Source organism: Sturnus vulgaris, chromosome 21 (genome assembly GCF_052056855.1).
Source record: "Sturnus vulgaris isolate bStuVul1 chromosome 21, bStuVul1.hap1, whole genome shotgun sequence".
Lineage (NCBI taxonomy): Eukaryota > Metazoa > Chordata > Aves > Passeriformes > Sturnidae > Sturnus > Sturnus vulgaris.
In genome coordinates this window covers 10,982,669-11,003,534 of record NC_142263.1, presented here as the reverse complement: position 1 = coordinate 11,003,534, position 20,866 = coordinate 10,982,669, and the positions used below count along the sequence as shown (strand labels likewise).

Here is a 20,866-nt window from a genome sequence, read left to right as displayed (position 1 = left end):
CCTGGTGCACGTTCTGCTCTGCCCACAGCTACTGCGCCATCAGCAGCCGAAACACAGCTACGCTGGGGCTCAGGACCTATCACCCAAAGCACTGAGCACATGGACAGCTTCACCTGATGCCTGGAAAGGCTGACCTGGAACAGAGACTAGACAGGGCAAAAGGGATAAAACAGGTATTTATTGAAAGGATACACCTTGGGCAGTGCAAGAGCCCGGCCGTGGCTATACCCAAATCAAATCCAAGATGGATCCTGGTCACAAGTCTTTACACTTTTATAAGTTTTGGTTCATCTACACATTGGAGTCAATGATCCACCCACAGCCCCAGGCTATGAAGTCTCAGCCCCCTGGCTTGCCCCCTTTCCCTCGCTGTTATTTCTGCTTTTTGGGTACTGGTTGTCCTCAATTCTCCAGCTAAAAAGGAATTGTTTTGTCTGACTCCCCTGTGAAGAGAACTTACTTACATTTAATATGAAGAGTTACACACTAAGCAGCAGAGATTCTGAAAAATATAAAAGCTAAAACTCAAGGCATCATTTTCCCCCTTTAGAGGCTTGACAAGACCTTTACCTTGTCAAGTTTCTATTCCAAAGATCTACTAATAATAGGTATTTAATAACAGATAAGTATCTAACAATAGTAAGCAACTAACAACAGATAACGATCTAATAGTAAATAAATATCTAACAATGGATAAGTATCTAATGACAGTACATATCTAACAGTAAGTAGGTAAGTATCTAACAGTAGTTAACTAACAATAACAACAATAAACAACAATGAACAGTAATAAATATCTAACAGTAGTAGTGTCTTGCACAGTTGGCTATCATGTGAAGAAAAATAATGATTATCATGAATAGCTCTTTAGACACAGAAGAGGAATCATTTAAAGCATGTTTTCATCTGCATCAGTCTCTGTTTTTACAGTTGTTTCAGGAGCAGAAGCTTTCTAAACTCTGGAGTAGTGAATGTAGGGTCCTTTGCCAGCAACTTTGACTGTAGTGAGGTTGGTCAGCAGGATTTGGAATGGTCCTCTCCACTTGGTTTGTAGGGGATCACTGTCCCACCACTTCACACAGACCCAGTCTCCAGGCTGGAAGGGATGTGCAGGTGTGTCCAGTCCTATAGGTCTGCATAACACGATGTAATTCTGGAGCTTCTGCAAAGTGGAACCTAAAGCCATTAGATATCTCTGTAAATCAAGTTTCCCCTTCATGTGAATTTCACCAGGAATGTGTAGAATTTGATATGGCTGCCATACAGTATTTTATAGGGACTGATGCTATCCCTCCACCTCGGCTCGTATGCGGATTCTCAGTAAAGCTTTAGGCAAGGCTTGAACCAATGTCATGGATGTTTCCTTACAATTTTTGCTTATTTGTGTTTTGAGAGACCCATTCACACGTTCAACTTTACCACTCGCTTGGGGTCTGTAAGGTGTGTGCAGATCCCAAGTAATTCCCAAAATCCAACTAACTTCTTTAACCACTGTAGCAACAAAGTGTGGTCCCCTATCTGAGGACATCCCCAAGGGAACCCCGAACCTCGGAATTACATGATTGAGCAGAACTTTCACCGCTACCTTGGCTGTGCTAGTGTGACAGGGGTAAGCTTCCAGCCGTCCACTGAAGGTGTCAGCTAATACCAGTATGTACCAGTATCCCTCTCTGTGTTGTAACTCTAATTATCTAAATCTAATTGCCAGTAATCTCCAGGAAGATCCCCTGCCTTCGTCACTCCTTACTTTGTTACTCCTTTCCTTGTGTCGGGGTTGTTTTTACAGCCGATTTCACATTTACTCACTATTGATTGTACAATGTCAGTCATCCCTTTTCCTATTACTACCTTTTTTCAGATGTTCCAGATTTTCAACCCTGAAATATGTGTTTTCATGTTCTCTCTGAGCCAGCTCCCGGAGGATCAGGGGTGGGACAACAACCTGATTTGCTGGTGTAACAGCCCATCCACTTTATGTGATCTCAGCTTTAAGAAACTGTTATCGTTTAGGCTTGCTGATTTTAATATATTCATTTTTTGTTGTGAGATAGAACTAGGAGCAAAAGCAAGGCAGGCCTAAAACTTAAAAGGGTAAAAAAAAACTTTATTAACAACACAAAGAAAATAATAGATTCAGAATAAGATCTTCAGACCACTCCCTCCTCCCCCCTCTCACCTTAACAACAACATACAGAGACACTTCAGTCAGTTCCAGTTTAAGAGGAGTTAAATTAAAAATGTTAGCCAAGTTCTCTAAATCTATCAATTTTTCTCCCTTATATGCATATGTAAGCACTGTGATAAGCTTTGTTACTTATCTGGTGTCGTCAACATCTGGACATCATTGATCTCTACCTGCACCTGGCCAGGTTTGTGATGTCACCCCTTGGCACAGAAAGCACAAAGTCACTGCAGGGACTCAGAGATGAAACACAAGGACATTCGAGTTTGCCACTATTAGTGGTAAAATCAAGTTCTCCAGATGAATCTTTGTCATTCCAAACCCAAGGAAGGAAAAAACAAGATGATCCCATCATCCTGGAGACATCTTCCAAACAGGCACTTCTAACACACTTTTACTTTCAAGCCAGTGAGTTTTCCATATGCACTCGTGGTGAGTGCAGCCCCATAGCAACGCGGATTCCAGGACTCATCAGCTCAGCAGAACAGCATTTGTTTTGCAGCACTGCAACACTCGACAACAGCATCCTCTTCCCTCTGCTGAGAGCTTGGAAATATTTTGAGGTCAAGGCTACTTGTCTCATGAAATACCTTCCCAGGTGTTAGGCAACAAAGTGACTTTTCTTCCTACCCTGTCCTAATAATTTGTCTATGGCTGTAGGCTTGGCAGGTCTCAGATAGCTACAATAGCAGCAATTACTGCCCTTTCCAGTTTCCCACACAGGGAAGAGCCTGCAGGTCCTCTCTAAACTTTCCTCAGGAGGAATTCAATAGCGTTGTGGTCCAGCCCCATGGTCCTGCAGCGACAAGAAGTGATGGGTGGCCTAGGAGAGGCTCTGGTTCCTGGGGAACCTGAAGCAATTCTTTAGCAGCAACCTGGGACACCATGCCAGGAGGAGGCACCATGTCCCTCAGCTGGGGTCACCAAGCTTCCCCAAAAAGGGAAAACTGATGGAATAGCAGCTTGACATTGTCTCCCTTTGACCAGCACTGAGTGCTGCAGGGAGAGCTGTGGAACTGGGCTCCTGGATAGGTGTCTCTGGCGTCTCTCAATTCCCCAGTCACGGAAACATAGTGTATGTGAAGGAGCTTCCCTGCCCATTCCCCAGCCTAAAAAAATGCTGGTTTTAGGCCAGAGCAATTTTTCACCATGTAGAAGACAGCAAAGAGAGAGGAGAGGACCCTTTCCCAAAGGGATCGTTGGGTACCAAAGGGAAGGTGCAGATGCAAAGGCCACTTCTAGGCTCAGAAGCCTACAGCACTCTACTTTTTGCCCATATGGGTACAAAGGAGCTTCCAGCACATGCAGGATGCCCCGTGGCTGTAACTGATGCAAGGCAGGATTTCCCCTTGAAGACGTGCAGCTGCGAGCAGGTGTTTCCTACCAGGAATTTGGGAGGATTGGAGTTGAACTGTTGAGTAGGGTTTGGCTGTCACACACTCTTGGTGCAACTGCCTGTGCTGCAGCGCCAGTCCAGAACCCTTGACTCAGGAGCTACCAAAATGTGCTAACAGGAATGGCATTACTGGTGTGATAAATGTGATTCGTGCTAATTAAATTGTAACTATATTAGCAAAATTGTATTTAGATCAATAGAAGACTACTGTTACTGAGTGAAAGGGGGGGGAGATGGGTGAGACAGGATAAAAGACATCTTCCAGATGTTGGGAGTCGAAGACGGAGGTTAGAAGAAAGTCAGGTAAGAATAGTAGAAGGACGGAGGTCTGATAAGCAACATCTAGAAATACAGCTTCAACCTTGAAGCTGTCAAAAATGGAATGATTCCAAGCATGGGACTTAATTAGAGTCATGTTATGGAAAACATCTGCTCAGTCACACAGGGCGCCTGCGCTACCTGCAGGTCACACCTCGGTCACTGATGAAGATGATGAGCCTTCACCGGAAATAAGACCCTCAAAAGGATGAGAGACCCCCTAACCCATTAGTAGAGCATGCGCCGTGCAGTATAGTTACGTAGATTTTAGGAATAGAAACTAGGAGGAGCTTCCTAGAAACTTTTGTAGCCTGCAGTATGTAAGTGGGATTGTTAGCCCAAATGCTTTGGTAGGAGAGGAAGGGCAGGCCCCTCGCCGTACCCCCGGTCGGTTTTGCTTATGCTTTATACGAGCCTCAATTATACTAAAACACTTACTCTCAAATTTTATCCATCCCAAATTATACAACTATAATACTTTACTTCGATAGTATTTAGTTTCAATAATTTTTGTAATCATCTTTAATACTTCTGATTGTATTCATTTGTAGTTGTTACTATTAAAAATTTGTTGTTACTTTTAATCTTTGTTGTTTGTTTAATTGGAAAAATAGAAAACCATTCATAACACTGGCTTGTCCTAGGGTGACTTTATAATGCTTTATAATCCCCAATTGTCTGTTCTGTTTATGCTGGATATTAAGTTCTGCAGCTTTAAGACTGGTTCTGAGAGCAAGGAGTGGGAAAAGAAGCATTATTTGTTTTCAGAAACTGCACTTGCTTCCCTGCCTTCTCACAGACTGTGTTATCTGCAGCATGGACAGCAGGAGAGAGCTCTCCTGTACTTTTTAGTTAGTTTTATTTTAGCTAGCTGAGGCAGACAAATTCCTCAGACTGTGGCTTTTCTTTTTCTTGGAACTGATCGGCCCTGCTCTGGACTGAAAACCCAGAAAAATGCCAGGAGCTCACACCTGTGGCCCACTGGGGCCTGGGACACAGCATTTTCCAGTGCAGGAGAGACAGATAAGAGACTGAGCAAACAGTTACAACCCACAAAAAGGACTTTGTGGAATTGCCATCTCTTCAGAATAGCAAGAGGTTTTATTGTTTAATATTATTAAATTTTTTATGCTTGTGAACATTTTGCTTGTTAAATAAACAGTTTTTTTCCACTTTTCTCCAAGGAAATCTTTTCCTGAACCAGTAGGGGGACGGGCTGCTTGAATCTGCTTTCTAGAGAGACCCCTTTGAAAGTTTCCTCCCAAATTTGCCCTAAACCAGAACAGGCTTTGATTGTGAAACTGTGACCAAAAATATATAAAAAGATGTATATTTGCACCTGGGATGGCCACGTACTGCCTCAGCAAGACCACCAGCCGAAACACATGCTTCAGGCTCACAGGTAAAGCCAGAGCTTTCTGGTCCAGTTCAAATGTTCACTGATGTTAGAAAGGAACAAGATTCCATCTAGCTCTGGATTAACTCCAGGCTGCAGCAGGAGAGTTGACTCAGAGACACCTGGGGATGTCATCACCAGCAGCAAAGAGAAAGAGCATCTGCAGATGTCCCATGGAATCTGCAGCTGTAGTGTGTGCTACAAGCCACGACCTGGGCAGTGCTTGCTGCCTCACTGGGAGGTCAGTAATGCTGGGGATGTTTGGGGACATTCCCTGGAAGCCTGTTGTTTTCCCACCCCGGGAGGTCCTCGTGTGCTGCTCTGCCCACCCGAGCAGGAACCTGCCTGCCTGGCAGGGACACAATGTAACCTCAGCATCAGGCAGGCAGCCAGCTCTATTGGAAGTGATTGAGTGAAATCAATCAAGGAAAATAGTGTCAGAAACTTTATCACAGTCTCCTCGGAATATATCAAAGCAGCATCAGGTTTCTAGTAGAAAAAGTACTGTCAGCTGTCCTGCACATAGAAGCAGTAACGGAGTATGGCTTTCTGCAGGAGATGGTTTGATATATCTGGGCCATTTCTAACTAAATCCACTCTGAAGTCTCCTCTCTGTGAATCTTCCAGCTCCTCCAGGATTAATCAGCTCTCTCTTTTTTCTCTGAAAGACACAAGGCTGCTTGCAGCTCCAAATGCAAAGCCCTGCGGGAGCTCCCCTCCGGGGACATCAGTTGGGACAGCAGGGTGGCAGCCTTGGCAACCCACCCATAGCTGTGTCCTGCTCCCAAGTCCTGTGTTACTTATGAAGGCTCTTGTCAGCACAATGTCCAGACAGCTGGCATTGAGTCTAGCACTGTGTAGTCCAGCAGGCACTGGGGTGAGGGCAATCCCTGATTTTGGATCCTGGCAGCTACCTGGGGCGATGGGAGAGGCATGCTACGACCCACATGGCCAAAGTCACATTTAGGATCAAACTGACCTTGGAGCACTTGGGGCAGAGTTGGCTTCTGCTGGTTCATCAGCCCAGAGAAGCAGTATGGGGTAACTGGGAAGTCTGGATTGCCATGGGAAGGATGAGAAAACTGAGAAATTGCTTGAGGGTGTAGAACACAACAGGAAACAGTTTTCAAGCACAGATCCCAAGAACAGCTGACAGATCAGCAGGATGCTGTCCCCAGAGATTAGGCACATTGACTCTCTCCTGTGTCAGTACAGAGAAAGTCCATGACCCAGAGAAAGGGTTTGCAAACCACCAGGTCAAACACCTCCTAGTGTGTTTGGAAGCGGCTAGGAACAGCATCAATGCAGCACTTCCTCAGGTGCCCTCAGGCCAGGCAAGCCGGGACAAGAGCCCTGCAGCAGTATGGCCAGCCTAGACAGACTCATGTGTCACCTCTCCCACCACTCACCAGCTCCTCACTCCTCTGGGTCACCAACGCAGTCTCACTTTCTAAACATGCATATACCAAACTTGAAAATCTGCTTTTGTTTCTGAAGAGGGAAAATCTGAGAACATCCCCAGGGATGCAGCTTCATCTCCTAACTGTATTCAACTCATTTGCTCAGGTAAATCCCCTTAGTTCCACCAGTGTTTAACAGGAATGGAAGATTATTTTACATGAGTCCAAATGCTTCTATTTCCTCTATGTACACTGCTGATGAAGGCAAGGGAGGGTGAGGATTGAAAGGAAGGGCAAGAGCAGTTGAGGGCTGTAAGGGAGGAGCAGGGGGTCCAATGGCAATTTCCATCATATGCTCCCTGCTGGAATGCTAAAGGCACAAGCCATGGCTGAGAAGAGGCAGCCAGTGGCAAGGCTTCATCTGGGCTCCATCCTCACAAGGGTGCTTTCATCTGGCTGTGATTCAAGCCTTCACACATGGAGGAGCTGCAGCTCCATGGACCTCACATCTCCAGGTTCTCTCTGGTGATAACTACCTAACAGTGACATAACCAATATATTGCTGGACTTTGCACCATCAATATGCACCAGGAACGCCTGCCTGCTGAGCAGAGACTGTTCTCACAGCTCACCACCCCAGCTTTGGTATCTCCCAGAACAGGACAGATCACCAGACCCTGCAAATGTGGCCACTTCCCTCCCCAGTAGAGCCAAACAGGCAGCCCATGACTGGATTTTCCTCTTCAAGCAACCTCTGGTGCGTCTGTCTCCAGCTGCACACACTGTCCAAATGCAGGACTGCCATCTCCTGGGCACTGGGAGACGGTATACAACAGCCTCGGAAAACTACCCTGAAGTAATTCAGAGCTCTAGAGGCTGAGAAGCTGCTGCAACAGGCAGGTACTGCCCATGAAGATAAACCCAACCTTTGGGTACCTCAGCAAGCAGCTGTAGGGTCAATGAAGAACTCTCTAGTGAGTGTGTATTTAACCTGTGCCAGGAACTACACACGATTTCCCAGCCTGAAAAATGACTGGGGGACACCAGACCTTTACCAGTCCTGTATCGACACCAGAGGGTCGCCATGCCTCAGATCCCAATGGTTTGCTACGGAGGAACAGGCACATGGCTCGACGGTGGATGTGCAGGGACAGGCAGCTCACCCTTCCATCCCTCCCTGTGGTCCTGCCTCCCTCAGCTCCCCGTCTTGCCTATGGCTCCCCTGCCCAAGGACAAGCCCTGTACCTGCCCCAGTGTCAGAGCTACAGAGTAGCCGTATTCACTCAACACGCCTTTCAGCTAAGCATGTTCTTCCCAAATTATGCTGCTACACAGGTCTGTGTCTGCTCCCCATTCTCCCTAGGTTCATTACACTCCAGTTTTCCTTTTCCTCCCCACTTTGCCCTGTAAGCCAGAGAGGGAGACATACAGCACATAGAATTTCAGCTCAGGTGCTCTAATCTCAGCTTAGGTACTAACAAAATTTCTAATTTCTAACAAAATAACATGCAATGAAGTCAAGCTCAGTAAGTACCACAAGAATCTTTTTCACTGGCTGTGAGCTAACTGTGCTTTCAAGCAACTCCTACAGCACCTTAGAGGGGTAATGGGAATCCTCAACAACCATTCTTACACTCACTGATGGATTTATGGCATTACATATCTGTTCTGGTACTAAACAGAATCATAGAATCATGGGATGGGATGGGATGGGATGGGATGGGATGGGATGGGATGGGATGGAAGAGACCTTAAAGATCATCTTGGTCCATCCAAATCATGGACAGTGACACCTATCACTAGACCAGGTTGCTCCAAGCCCTGTCCAGCCTAGCCTTGGACACTTCCAGGGATGGGGCATAACTTCACTGGGAACCTGATCCATTGCAGAATACTACCACTACCACCAACAATAATGTAAGAGTGAACACGTATGTTACAGCATTACCCTTCTTTCCTGCCTGTTTACAATGCTGTGAAACATACAGATTTCCGATTCCAGCAGACACTGTGCTCTGTGCTCCATTATGCAACTGCTGTGTTCCAGGGACACTCACAGCACAAACTTCTTCCCAGAATTACACAACCTGTCAAATGAGTGTTCCCTCAGGGAAGTTAAATGCTTTTAATACTTCACTAGCAGAAATGATGGGATCCTCATTCCTATAATGCAATCTAGTAAACACACAACAATAATCTGATGATTACATCTGCAACCTGGAGAATACTGTTTAAGATGCAGTTACTCTCCTGTCTTCTAGAGAAATGAATGACACCATTAATTCTGTTGCTCCAGAGCAGAACTGATCCCAGTTCATACATCCCCTTGGGTTAAATCACCCAGCATAAATAGCTTTCCACATGCAGGGGGAAATCTGAGTATCCATCTGCCTGACACAGGGCATGGTTAGACTGGGTATCAGGAAAAAATTATTCCCTGTGAGAATGGTGAGGTTCTGGCACAGGGTGCCCAGAGAAGCTGTGGCTACTCCATCCCTAGAAGCGTCCAAAGCCAGGCTGGACAGGGCTTGGAGCAACCTGGTGTAGTGGAAGGTGTCCCTGCCCATGGAAGGGGTTGGAACAAGGTCCCTTCCAACCCAAACCATTCTGGAATTCTGTGATTCTAAGCAGCTTCTCAGGGCTGCTGCTTCTCATCCTGAAGCAGCCACAACAGGGCTGTATAAAGCAGACCTAGTCCTCACTAGGACAGAACAGAACAAACTCAGGATCCCTAGAATATATTTGCACATTAAACACAAATCTGCTTTCCCAATCCCTGGGAAAGATGCGTGAGATCACAGCTTCTGCTTTGACTGCTTTAGCCAGGCAGTGCTCGAGTTGCTGCCCCTCCAATCCTCGGTAAACGTTCACGCCACAAAAACTCTCCACACGTTTCCTATAAAGAAAAAATAAAACCATAAATCCATAATTCTCGAATTTTTGTCTTTCCTCTATTCCCAGGAGGAGCACCCACGGGGTGGCCGGGCCTCCCTCCCCACTGCCCCTGCAGCCCCCAGGCCGGGGCTCCCGCCTCCTCTACCTCTTCACCCGCCCCGGAGGCCGGCCCGCCGAAGCTGCCGCTCCGAGTCCCCGCATGGCAGAGGGACGTGGCGCCGAGGGAGCGCTGACAGGCCGCACCGGCGGGCCTAGCCCGGGGCTTCCTTAGAGGGCGGCGGCGCCCGCTACACAAACCCCAGCAACCCCACAATGCCCTGCGCCAGACGCGGAGGACAAAGCCCGGCGCGCAGCCCCGCCGCGGTACCCGGAGGGGCGCGAGGAGGGGCGGTGGCCGGAACACGCTCTGATTGGTGGCCGCGGGGCTGGAGGGGGCGCAGTGCGCTGTGATTGGCTGTCGCGCGGAAGGAGGGGAGGGCAAATAACGGGGGGCCACAAAATGGAGCCGCGCGCTGCGCCGCCTCTTACATAACGCGACCTCTCACCCCGCCGCGCCGGCGGGGCGGGGCGAGGCGGCGCGATCGACCGGCCGCGCGACCAATCCTCAGCTGGCGGAACCGGCGTCCAGCCAATAGACTGTCGGCGCCGCGGCACGGGGGGTGGGTGCTGTGGGGCGGGGCGGCAGGGTCGGGGCGCGCGCGCGGGGCCGGTCCCGCCGCCCGCCGTGAGGGGGAGCGGAATCTCCCGCCATTTTTCAACCGTCCTGCCCGGGCCCCGCTGGGTCTCATCATGGCGCCGCTACTCGGCCGCAAGCCGTTCCCGCTGGCTAAGCCATTGCCGCCGGGGGAGCTGGGCGAGCGGTTCGTCATCCCCCACACGCAGGAGGCCTTCCGCACCCGCGAGTATCCGCCACGCCGGGGGCGCGGGGGGGGCTGGGGTGGGTCCCGGGGCAATGGAGCCGAACAAAGCGACGGTGGGGCCGGGCGGGCAGCGGGACCGTGAGGAGAGCGTGGCAAGCGCTGCAGCGGGGTCGTTGTTCCCTGAGGAGTTCTGGAGCCTATTCCAGGCCGGCGGGGGAAGCGGGACAGCAGCTCCGCGTGGCTGGAGCGGGCGAGGAACGGAGCTAACGGGGACCGGGGACCTTCAAAGTGGCCCATGAGAGCAATTCAGGTGCTCGTGGAGCGGGAGCGGATATTGGGGTTCCGCGGGCCAGGAGCACACTGGCACCGGAGGCTTCCGCAGTCCTTAATTTCTAGAGAATTAAACAGCAGCAGCAGCTTTCCTGTGTGGATCTCAGGCTTTCGTTCTGAGCGTATCTTTTCCTAGGCTATTTTTGCATAAAAAACAGTTTTTAATTTTTTTTTTCCTCCCTGCGTGTGACAGCCCTTGATCGCAGGAAGTGGCCGAGGGCCAGGCAGGTGACTGACAGAGCTGCGCGGCAGCAGAGCAACTGTCTGGGTCTGCAGCAAGGCTAAAGGGGCAGGACCTCGGCGCTCTAACGTGCAGACTTGCTGCTTCAGAAGGCTGTGCTGGTGTTTGTGTTATAAAAATTAGGATCTGAGTTGAGAACTAAGGAAGGGCTCTAAGTGAGAGGGAATGCATGGATAGAGGAAGGAGATGTTGGCAGTGTGGAAGACAAAGGGGCTCCAGAACTTCCACACCCCCTGTGTTGAAAAGTGTCTTGTTTCTGCAGTGAGCAGGACAGGCAGAGGAAGCCCTTAGGAAGGACTAGGTGGCTTTTGAAGAGGAAATGCATCTCTTGAGTGCAGGTAGGCATGGTTAATGCACTCAGCCCAGTGGAACGAGATTAGGTACAGTGTTGGAGACTTGCTTTTTAACTGTGTTTCAAATGGAAACATTCCGTCTGTGACGCCAACCTGCTCTTTTGGTGTGCACAAACTGAAAGTAGCTCAGTCATCCACCTGACCAGGCAGTTCTTTCTCTGTGAGGATTGATCAGTGATCAAAAAGAGTTTAAGCCTAAATACTATTTTTATAAAAGAAGATGTATCTTTAAGGGTCATCTGCCTTGTTGGAGCAGCACACAGGAGTTCTGGGGCTCCTTCTGAGAGCATCTTTTTGTTGGGTGGCTCTTGTGGATCTAGTGAGTAGGTGGAGGACACTTGGGTGGTATTAAAATTAAGGAAAAAAAGACAGTTTCTCATCCTGAGAGGAGAGGGTGTTAGCTGTAGGATCAGAAGGAAAGAAGAAACCAAGGCAAGCACTGAGGTTCTGGAGAGATACTCTTTTCTTGGAGGAAGTACTTCACGGGGTGCTGTGGGAGGCAGCCTGGCATGTTCTAGAAAGTTCATGTTGGCAGACAGACGTCATGAGGCTATAAAGAGAAACCAAGCAATTCTGGGTTTCTGCTTTGCCTTGTTGACTGTGTATAATATATACTAGGCCAAAAGTGGAACAGAAAATTGCAAATGAGCCAGTGAGGTGGAGGGAGATGATACCCAAGGAAGATTTGGAGGGGTTTTTTGGCCACTTCTATTTATCCTAGATAGCATTGAAGAGGAGTGGCTCTGGAAGATGGGAAGGGTCCTACTGAGAGTGTGCCAGGAGGTACCTGAGTCTTTACTCAGTGTTACTTATGCCAAGACCTGACAGAATATATTTTCCCAAATTTTTTTCTATCTTGGAAAATTATTGATCATCTCTTTCCCTAAAGACTATTTAAGTTCTTCTACTGCACAGCTACAAGTGAGACATTTGAAAGACATCAAAAGTTCTTAAAGCTTTTTATTGTTACAATTTGTAGCTGCTGCAGATGGGGGTTGCGCAAAAAATGGACACTGTGGTGCTGTGCATGAGAAGAGACATCTGCCCCTTGGGTGTGTGTTGTGGAAGTGTTTGCCAGCAGTGGGAGTGGAATAAGCTGGTCAGCAGAGCTCAGGTGTTTATTTGGGCCTCTTTTTCCTTTGCAGCTTTACGTAGCTTCTTTTGACTGCCAAATCCTGCAAAAACCTTCTAAGAGAAGTCGTGCTGTGTAGAGCCATTTGCATCCTGGCAAAGCCTTGGGACTTTCTAATCGTGTGGGTGTGGGGACGGCATGTCATGGGGCAGCCAGGGATAGACTCATCCCTACGTGAGCTCAGTGGGGTCTGCCTTGAGCAGGAAAATGCTTTGCATGTGTATGGTCCTGTCACTAGTGCAGTGGGTGCTGAGCATTTGCAGTCTTCCAAATACTTCCAAATACAGTGTGTACCCTGGTGAACAGTCAGCTCAGCTGTGGGCATGTGGGTCTGCCACAGCATGGTTTGGAAAACTGCTGCCAGATCAGGAGAGATGCTGGGTTCAGAGAGCTCAGCCAGCCTGGGCTACTCCAGGCAAAGCTTTCCCTCAGCTTCCAGTACATGGTTTTGGGAAGCTATATTGTCTCCTCTCTGGATAAAAGCCTACTGTCTTTCTTTAGTTAATACTTGTGTATGGTATCAGTAAGGAATAAGAGGGGTTGGGTCCGGTTTGACAGGTTAAAGGCTACTGCTCACATCCTCGCATGTGATACTGGCCAGACAAACTCTACCTAGAAGATGGCCTTGGCAGCACCAAGGCACTATTGTGTCACACTCTCCAATTGCCAAAGAACTTTGCCACTCATCCAGGGAGTATACTGCACCTTATAAATGTACCCACCTTTCTGGGAAGTTTACCTTCTTGGCTAATATAAATGCAAATAATTCCGATAGAGTAAAACTTTTTTTGAGTTGATACTAGTGCTCTCCCAAAAATTACTAACTGAGGAAGAAGTAAACTTTTTATTCCCTCAGCAGTTGTTTTGTGCAGTGGTTAGCTTGGTTACTTCTAAACAGCTTTCTTTAAAAGGGTCCCTTTTTTTTACTGTAATTTTGTTTGTAGTTTAATTTTGCTACCTTTCAGCATTAGGTGATCTGCAGTGGGATGCAAACAGATGTGATGTATTAACAGCTACACAGTGGGTAGTCAACGGTTTCATTTAATATATATGTTATTCATAGCTTTTTGGGCAATGTTCACAAGTAGCTTGTGTCCAGGGTTTTTTTATTTATTCCTGTGTTGGGAATTTTTGGCAGTGGAGGCTCCAACTGTGTAGAGAGATGGGTTGGTTATGGCATACCAGGGGCATGATGACTTACAGTCCTGGATCAGAGCTGCTGAAAAATTTGAAGTTTCTTGGGTTTGTTTCCAGTCTGAGTGGAGAGGAAGAACAGTGTTTATGTAGTGGAAAGTTTGAGCTATAGTAAACTTTTCAGAAACATCGTCCTGCATTTTGGCTTTGTGCTGGCCCCAGGAATTCAAAGCAGGACCTGACCTGGAGGTCTTGGCAGAGCACAAAGGCAAGGTCAACACTGTGGGACAAGTCTGGAGCCTTGGGTAAGGAGTATGTCCAGGGTTAGTGTTAGATGAGCTGACCAGCTGGAGGTGGAATTAAATTGCACGGAAGAGGCAGATCTGAGCTGAACAGGGAATGGCCATATCTGTCTAAATACCAAGTTGGTCTGGGAAATGTGAGTCCTGATATGGTGAGGCTAAGTGTGTTCTCATAGGTGCGTACAAGGAGGGGAACATTCATAGGGAGAAGTCTCTTGGATCTTCCTACTGATACGGGAAATGGTGTTTGGGGGGAAAAAATGTGTCATTCAGTTACTCCACAGATACACAGAAGGAAACCAAGGGAGAATACAGAGGGATTGCTGGATGAAGCTGGAGATGACTGTTTAAGCTCCTGTCTGCTGTGAGGATTGGATTTAGTTTTAATGCTATTCTTTGTGGGAAAGGCACAGGAATAAATACTATTATTAGTTGCAACTTAGTCGTTATTAAAGTGATTAATTGAATCATAGACTCTTAGAATATTTTGGGTTGCAAGTGATCTTGAAGCTCATCTTGTTCCACTCCCTTGTCCCGTGGGCAGGGACAGCTTTCACTAGACTAGGTTGCTCCAAGACCTGTCCAACTTGGCCCCAGGGATGGGGCAGCCACAGCTACTCTGAGCAACCTGTGCCAGTCCCAAGTTGCTGTAAATTCATGAGGATTCCTGCTTTCTTGTTTGGTTTTATTTTTTATATTTTTTTCTCTCCTAGCTCAGCATCACTACAACAGGCATTGCAGTGACACTCCTGGGCTGGTTGGTGGGGCTTTTCAGATTAGCTCCCTATGAGCTGTGATTTTTCCTTGCCTCTGCTCCACTACAGTGATCACACTTCCTGCCCCTGAACCATAGAACCTCTTGTTTCTATGAAAAATTTAGCATCTTTTAAACCCTAAAGAGGGTAAGAATGGGCCAGAGGGCTAGAATGATAGTGGGGTGATGACTTGTCAGGTCTGTTCTTCTGCTGAGGAGCAGGAGACTCCACAAGCAGGATAAGCTGGGAGACTATGGGATTTCTTCTGGGTTTTGCAGTGTGCTCCAGGAAAAGGGACTACTGTGGCAGACTCTTCTGAAGTTGACTCTGTTCTTGGTTAATATCCTTGCACAGTGCCGCTTGCTGTGTCTGCAAGTCACCTGTACATCAAGACCCATAATGCACCTGCTGTACCTTGTTATGCTTTACATTGTGGCTGTGAGGAAACATCTAAGGAAATTTGCCTTGCTGAAGTTGTAGTTCCTAACAAAAAAGTCTTTTAAAAGGAAAAAAATAGGTTGGTCACACTAAAATGTTCTTGAATGACAGAATGTGTGAGACACGCCGAGTGCTTTGCTGTGGCTGGTGGCTCTGCCTGTGCAAGAGTGTAGAGCAATCTGCTGTTCCCACAAGACTCTGCAGTGGGCTGAGCTGTGGCTGTACCTAGTGTGCCTTCTGCTTCATGCTGGCTTTGCCACTGGAGAGCATATGCAGGAGAAGCAAAAGGTGCTTTTCTTACTTCTCTTTAAAATTTCTCCTCTTAACTTCCCATTAGAAGGCATGTGGCAACTTGATCACGGGGCAATTGGTGTGGATTTACATCACACTGATAATTGTGCCTGTTTACCCTGACCATTAATTACCACTCAGGTGGAGCAGGAAGAGCAGCCAAAGATGCTCACAGCAGAATGGCTAATGCTCTCTGCACCCCAGTGACTTGCCCCCTTTAATCATGTAATTCCACCTGGAATAACATAACCTCGAGGCAGGTCGTGACACAGGAGTGTTGTCACCTGAAGGGAGCCACCAAGAAAGACAGAGAGGGACTTTTTACAAGAGCACAAAGTGACAGGACAAATGGGAATGGTTTCAAATTAAAAGAGAATAGGTTTGGATTAGATATTAGGAAGAAGTTCTTTGCTGTGCAGATGATAAGCCTCTGGCACAGGTTGTCTAGAGAAGCTGTGGAAGTGTTCAAGGCCAGGTTGGAGCAACAGGGCTTGGAGCAACCTAGTCTAGACCCTGCCCATGACATGGGGATGGAACAAGATGGACTTTAATGTCCCTTCTGACCCAAACCATTCTGGGATTCTGTGACTCCGTGAAGTAGGTGATGTAGTTGATGAGAGAGAGACTTATGTCAGAATGCAAAAGGATGCTCTTGTTGGAAACCAAAGGAAAAAATGGCCTTTCTAGGAGTTTCAGTTTCAAATGGTTTAGGTTGTTTTCTATTTTTTTTCAAAAGATTGGGGTGATGGGTAGCCTGGTAATTTGCATCTGTAGCAACACCATAAGGCACCATAGTAGCAGTGCCACAACAGTTATTGTCGGGAATTTAGCAGCGATCCATGCTGTACTTCCTGCACGTGCCTGTGACATTGATTGTGCTGTTTTACAATGTATCAGACTGGAAAAGCTGAAAAGTAAATTAGCAATGCTGTGGAACCTTCAGCCATCTGTGTTCTCCTTGTGCAGTGCAGCTGTGCTATTGGTGATGTGGAACCTTCTGTGCCAGGATGAGCAGAACAGGCATTTTGGCCTCAGAAAGCACCAACACATTGGGTTTTAGCACAGCATCCTCACAGTGGTCACAGGATTAGACTGTACTGAGGCTCTCCTTAGCCTTTGTACACTCTAGTCATAAGAGTTGAATTAAATTTTACATTTTTGTGCTATGGTGATTGTGCTCTCCACTGCATGAATCCTGTTTTCCTGAGCTGCCACTCGTACAGAGAGTACGAAGCGCGTTTAGAGCGATACAGCGAGCGGATCTGGACATGCAAGAGTACGGGAAGCAGCCAGCTGACACACAAAGAGGCCTGGGAGGAGGAGCAGGAAGTTGCTGAGCTGTAAGTACCAGAGGAGACATGGGTTTGTGCCTTTCTTTAGGTGTTGGGGTGTAAGAGTGGGCTTGGGAATGTGTGTGGCTAGTTTGTGAGGTGAGGAGCTTTAAGGAGATCTGAGGATTCTGGAGTTGAAAGCAGATTAATGCAATTGGGTAATTTACTTATTTAGTGCTGTATCTTGGTATTACTTGAACCAAAATAGTTGAGCATAATGGCACTTGGCGTATTTTAAAGCCCCTGGAGTATTTGGAATATTTTAGAGGAAAAAATAACCAATCTTGAACAAGGTAAAGTGACAATAGAATAAAGAGTTGGTTGAAGCGTTTGAGATCAGCCAGGTCCACACCTGTAATTATTTCCTCCAAATCTGCATTGGAGTTGTTGCACTAAATAAGAAAAGGTTGTAGTGAGATTTTGGGGAATCTGCTCTACTTGAAACAAGAGTCCTTGCCCTGACCTCCTCTAGCCCACAGGAATCCTTGGATAAGATCCAGCATGGCTCTTGTCATAGAAGTGAATTTTCTGTAAAGATGCAAGTCCTTGTCTCAACCAACATATATAATTTACTGTGTGATTACCAAATCATAGGAATTGTGCCAAACAAGTGACATATTTCTCGATTCTGTCAACTGATGACTTGGACTTCTGCGACTTTTTCCCCCCGGATATAAACTGTGGAGAATGTCCACCTAAGAGGTGGAATTTTCTGCTGCCTCTCTCTATTTTCTAATTCTCTCTCATGTTTTTGATCCATCAGCAGAGTTCACAGCCTTCTCCTAAGGAGAAATTCACTATCATTTGTGGTTAACCACAACCTTAAAGCCCACAAATAAGAAGCCCATTTGCTAGTAGTCCTAATTTCTTTGAGGGGTGACCGGTGTTCTTGTTTGAGAGGGCAGGGGCAGTGCAGAGATAGCTCCATAAACTTAAAATCCTGAGTCAAAACCCAGTGGTTAACTGCTACTTTCTTTTGGTTACCTGTGTTGGGTTGATTGACCTCTTCTGGAAACATTAAGAAATGTCAGTGAAATAGAAGTGGCAGATTTCTCAAATTTCTCAATAACAAATTTAGCTATGGTCACTCTAAGGGGGTGGGGAGGGGGGAGAGGGGAGAAAGATTCTCTGAAATGAGATTTTGTCCTTGTCTCTTTGAAAGGGGATGAAAAGTTTCCCAGGAGTTTGCCTGCTTTAATACCCAACACTAAGCTGGATAAAAAAGTTCATTTAGACAGGTTGCTAAAGAGATAAATTTGCTTATGGCAGTTGTAATGAGGCACATATAGCTGAGGGTTCTCAGCCACGGATCCTGGAGTCTGAGAAGCTGAAAGTGCTTTGGAAAAATGGAGAATTTTTTTCCTCCTGATAGCCACTTGAAACGGACTTTACTTTTTAGCCAGAAGGCTTTATGCAACGTATTCCTTAGTGCCATTGTCGGCTACCTGAGGTCAGCTTTTAGAAGGGAAAGAAGGGAAGTAAATGTCACAGTCCTTTCTTTTCTTTGAATGGAGAAGTTTGAAGATCATGACATGTGAAACACAGGATACTTTTCTCTGGCAAGATAATTTGATTGTGTAAACCTGCCCCTATCTTTACTGCACTGTCAGCCTGTTGAGGGAGAAAGAAATGCTGAATCTTCATCAGAATCGTGGTGTTACTGGAAACAAACATTTTTAAGTAACGAGCCCCAGGAAAATGGCATCATCTTGATCTATGTTTAATAGAGAAACAGTAATAACCATAATGAAAGGGTTCACATTCAGTGCTGCTCTTCCTGAGTGGTTACAGTATTCCTTCTGGGATACAGGACAATTGGAATTTTCATGCCAGCAACACCTGGGAGAGTGCTGAGGGAAGGGAGGGGAGCAAAAAGCTCTTGGATATTTGCATACTAATGGAGCATCAAACGTTGTCCTGGCTGTTAACAGGAATTCCTGGAATTGGGAAATGGGAGGGTACTTTGCATTTGGGCTTTTATTCCCTGAATAACTTCTGTGCTTGCTCAGCTTAAAGGAGGAGTTCCCTATCTGGTATGAGAAACTGGTCCTGGAAATAGTCCACCACAACACTGTGTCATTGGAAAAGTTGGTGGATGCAGCTTGGTTGGAGATCATGACCAAATTCGCAGTGGGAGAAGAGTGTGACTTTGAGGTAAGGATATGTTTTCCATTTTATCCCATGCGTCTGCATAGGGCTAATTCCAGATAGCTAAAGACAGGAGATGGGAAGAATATGTTAGCTACTCAAGTGACTAGAAGGATGTGAAAATTTATTCTCTGGAGAATCCCAGTGACAGCACCTGCATTTGGATGGAAAATGGTTTTGTGGTTCAGCCATGCTTCTGGTGGAAGATGTTCCTATCCATGGCAAGGATTTGGAACTAGATGCTCTTTAAGGGCCCTCCAACTCAAACCGTTCCAGGATCCTGAAATAATAGCAAGAGAAAAATTACTGATATGTGTGTGCATGGGAAACAGATAAAATTGTTATACTGCTTAAATATGTGATGATCTGTTTATATATAAATACATTATTTCTTTAGAAGAAATTAAAAATAATCATCTGTCATAATCGTTTCACCTGACATATTGCCAGAAGGAGCAGTATTCTGAAACAAATGGAGCTTGAAGTCAAAGCTTAAAAATCTCTAAAAAGGCCCTAAAGATTTGAAAATTCCCTCCAAATCTGGAAATGCTGGTGAAAACTCAAAACTTTTTGAAAATGTGGAGGAGTTAATGTTGCATGTGAGCAATGTTTAGGACATAGTCTCTAAACTGGGGTTGCTGAGAACACACTTGCACCTTGTGCACATACTGTGTCCTTAGGCTGAGGAAGCAGCATTGGAAAACACTGTGGGTTGGGAGTTTTGCTTTTAGGTCATCTAAGCTGGTATTTTTTCCCTTCCTCATACTGTTAAAGCCTAGTAGCTCACCGGTCTTGTTCAGGTTCGGTCTTCTCCAATATTTTTGTGCAGGTTGGTAAGGAGAAAATGTTGCCTGTGAAAGTTGTGAAAATACATCCCCTGGAGAAAGCTGATGAAGAGGCCTCAGAAAAGAAATCTGATGGAGCCTGTGATTCTCCATCAAGTGACAAGGAGAACTCCAGCCAGGCAGCCCAGGACAACCAGAAGGAAGCTATCCTGAAGGAGGATGACAACAGAAGGGATAGTATGAGTAAGTAGAGAGACAGCACGGCAGTAGGTAGCACCTGGCAGTGAGTGTTGGAGTTTATGTATGTCTTGGGGCTGGGCTGTAAATGTCTAAACAGTGTTATGGGGTGAAAATCCAAAGTTGTCCTTGTTAGTGGTGAATTTTTGGGGCATCATGCTGTTGGCTTTCAGCTGTTCTTGCCTGATTTAAAGCAGAAGATGTGCTGTCATTCTAAGGTGTAATACAAAAAGCAATGCACAAAATGTATAAATGTCTAAAGTATAACAAGTGTATTTTTAAAAAAATGAGGGCAACAGCAAAGGTTTGTTCAGAATTGCAAAGTTCTGCTGCGATGTTCAGCCCCAGAGATCATCTCTAGTTCTAAAGTGTGTTCTTTTGGAGTCAGAGACAAGCTCTAATTCTTTGTCCATGGTTGTTATAAAAAATAAGTGTGGTTTTTTTCATTTTTAGTTTATTGTCTTTCCAATTTTCATATGTTGAGACAAAATAATTTCTATTTCCTAAGAGTTCAAAATAAAGCATCCTTTGAAAGCTTGTTCCTCTTTCATATGCTCTTCCATGGTGCAGAGCTAGGTAGTGGTGTCCAAGGCTTTTCTTGACTCTGAGGAAGTATTGTTGAAAGGAAAAAAAACCAAAAAACCAGCCAAACACATTAAGTTTATCCTGTGCAACTTCTTAAAATGGAATGATAAGATTTTTTGAAACAGATTACAAAAAGTGTTTTCAAACAAACCAGCCCCTATCCCACAACATAGTTCTAACCTGGAGAGCTTTAAAATAAAGTCTCATAAATGAATAAACTGTTGGCATTTGTAAATAGTGACTTCCAGCATACAGGAAAGTGTGTGTAATCTCCTCTAATGTCGGGAAGAGGAAACTTTGAAAATAGCCCAGCAAGCAAATAGCAAAGTCAAGAGTGGAAAAGAAGGTACACCCAGG

At 46.2% G+C, this 20,866-nt stretch overlaps 1 protein-coding gene and 1 long non-coding RNA gene across 2 annotated transcripts in view; one reads left to right on the top strand and one right to left on the bottom strand.

Moving 5' to 3' along the window:
• Window positions 1–158: 158 nt before the first annotated feature.
• LOC148221525 (uncharacterized) lies at window positions 159–9,960 on the bottom strand. The gene is made up of 2 exons (XR_015807913.1): window positions 9,733–9,960; window positions 159–9,588 (listed from the first exon to the last, which is right to left on the bottom strand). It is a non-coding gene; the product is annotated as an uncharacterized LOC148221525 (long non-coding RNA).
• A 368-nt stretch (window positions 9,961–10,328) lies between these two features.
• Window positions 10,329–20,866, top strand: part of BAZ1B (bromodomain adjacent to zinc finger domain 1B) — a 43,189-nt gene continuing 32,651 nt past the window's right edge. The window contains exons 1-4 of the mRNA XM_014881485.2: window positions 10,329–10,489; window positions 16,647–16,763; window positions 18,764–18,908; window positions 19,732–19,930. Of these exons, the coding sequence (XP_014736971.1) occupies window positions 10,377–10,489; window positions 16,647–16,763; window positions 18,764–18,908; window positions 19,732–19,930 (574 nt within the window). The 5' untranslated portion in view covers window positions 10,329–10,376. The remainder of the gene's footprint in view (window positions 10,490–16,646; window positions 16,764–18,763; window positions 18,909–19,731; window positions 19,931–20,866) is intronic.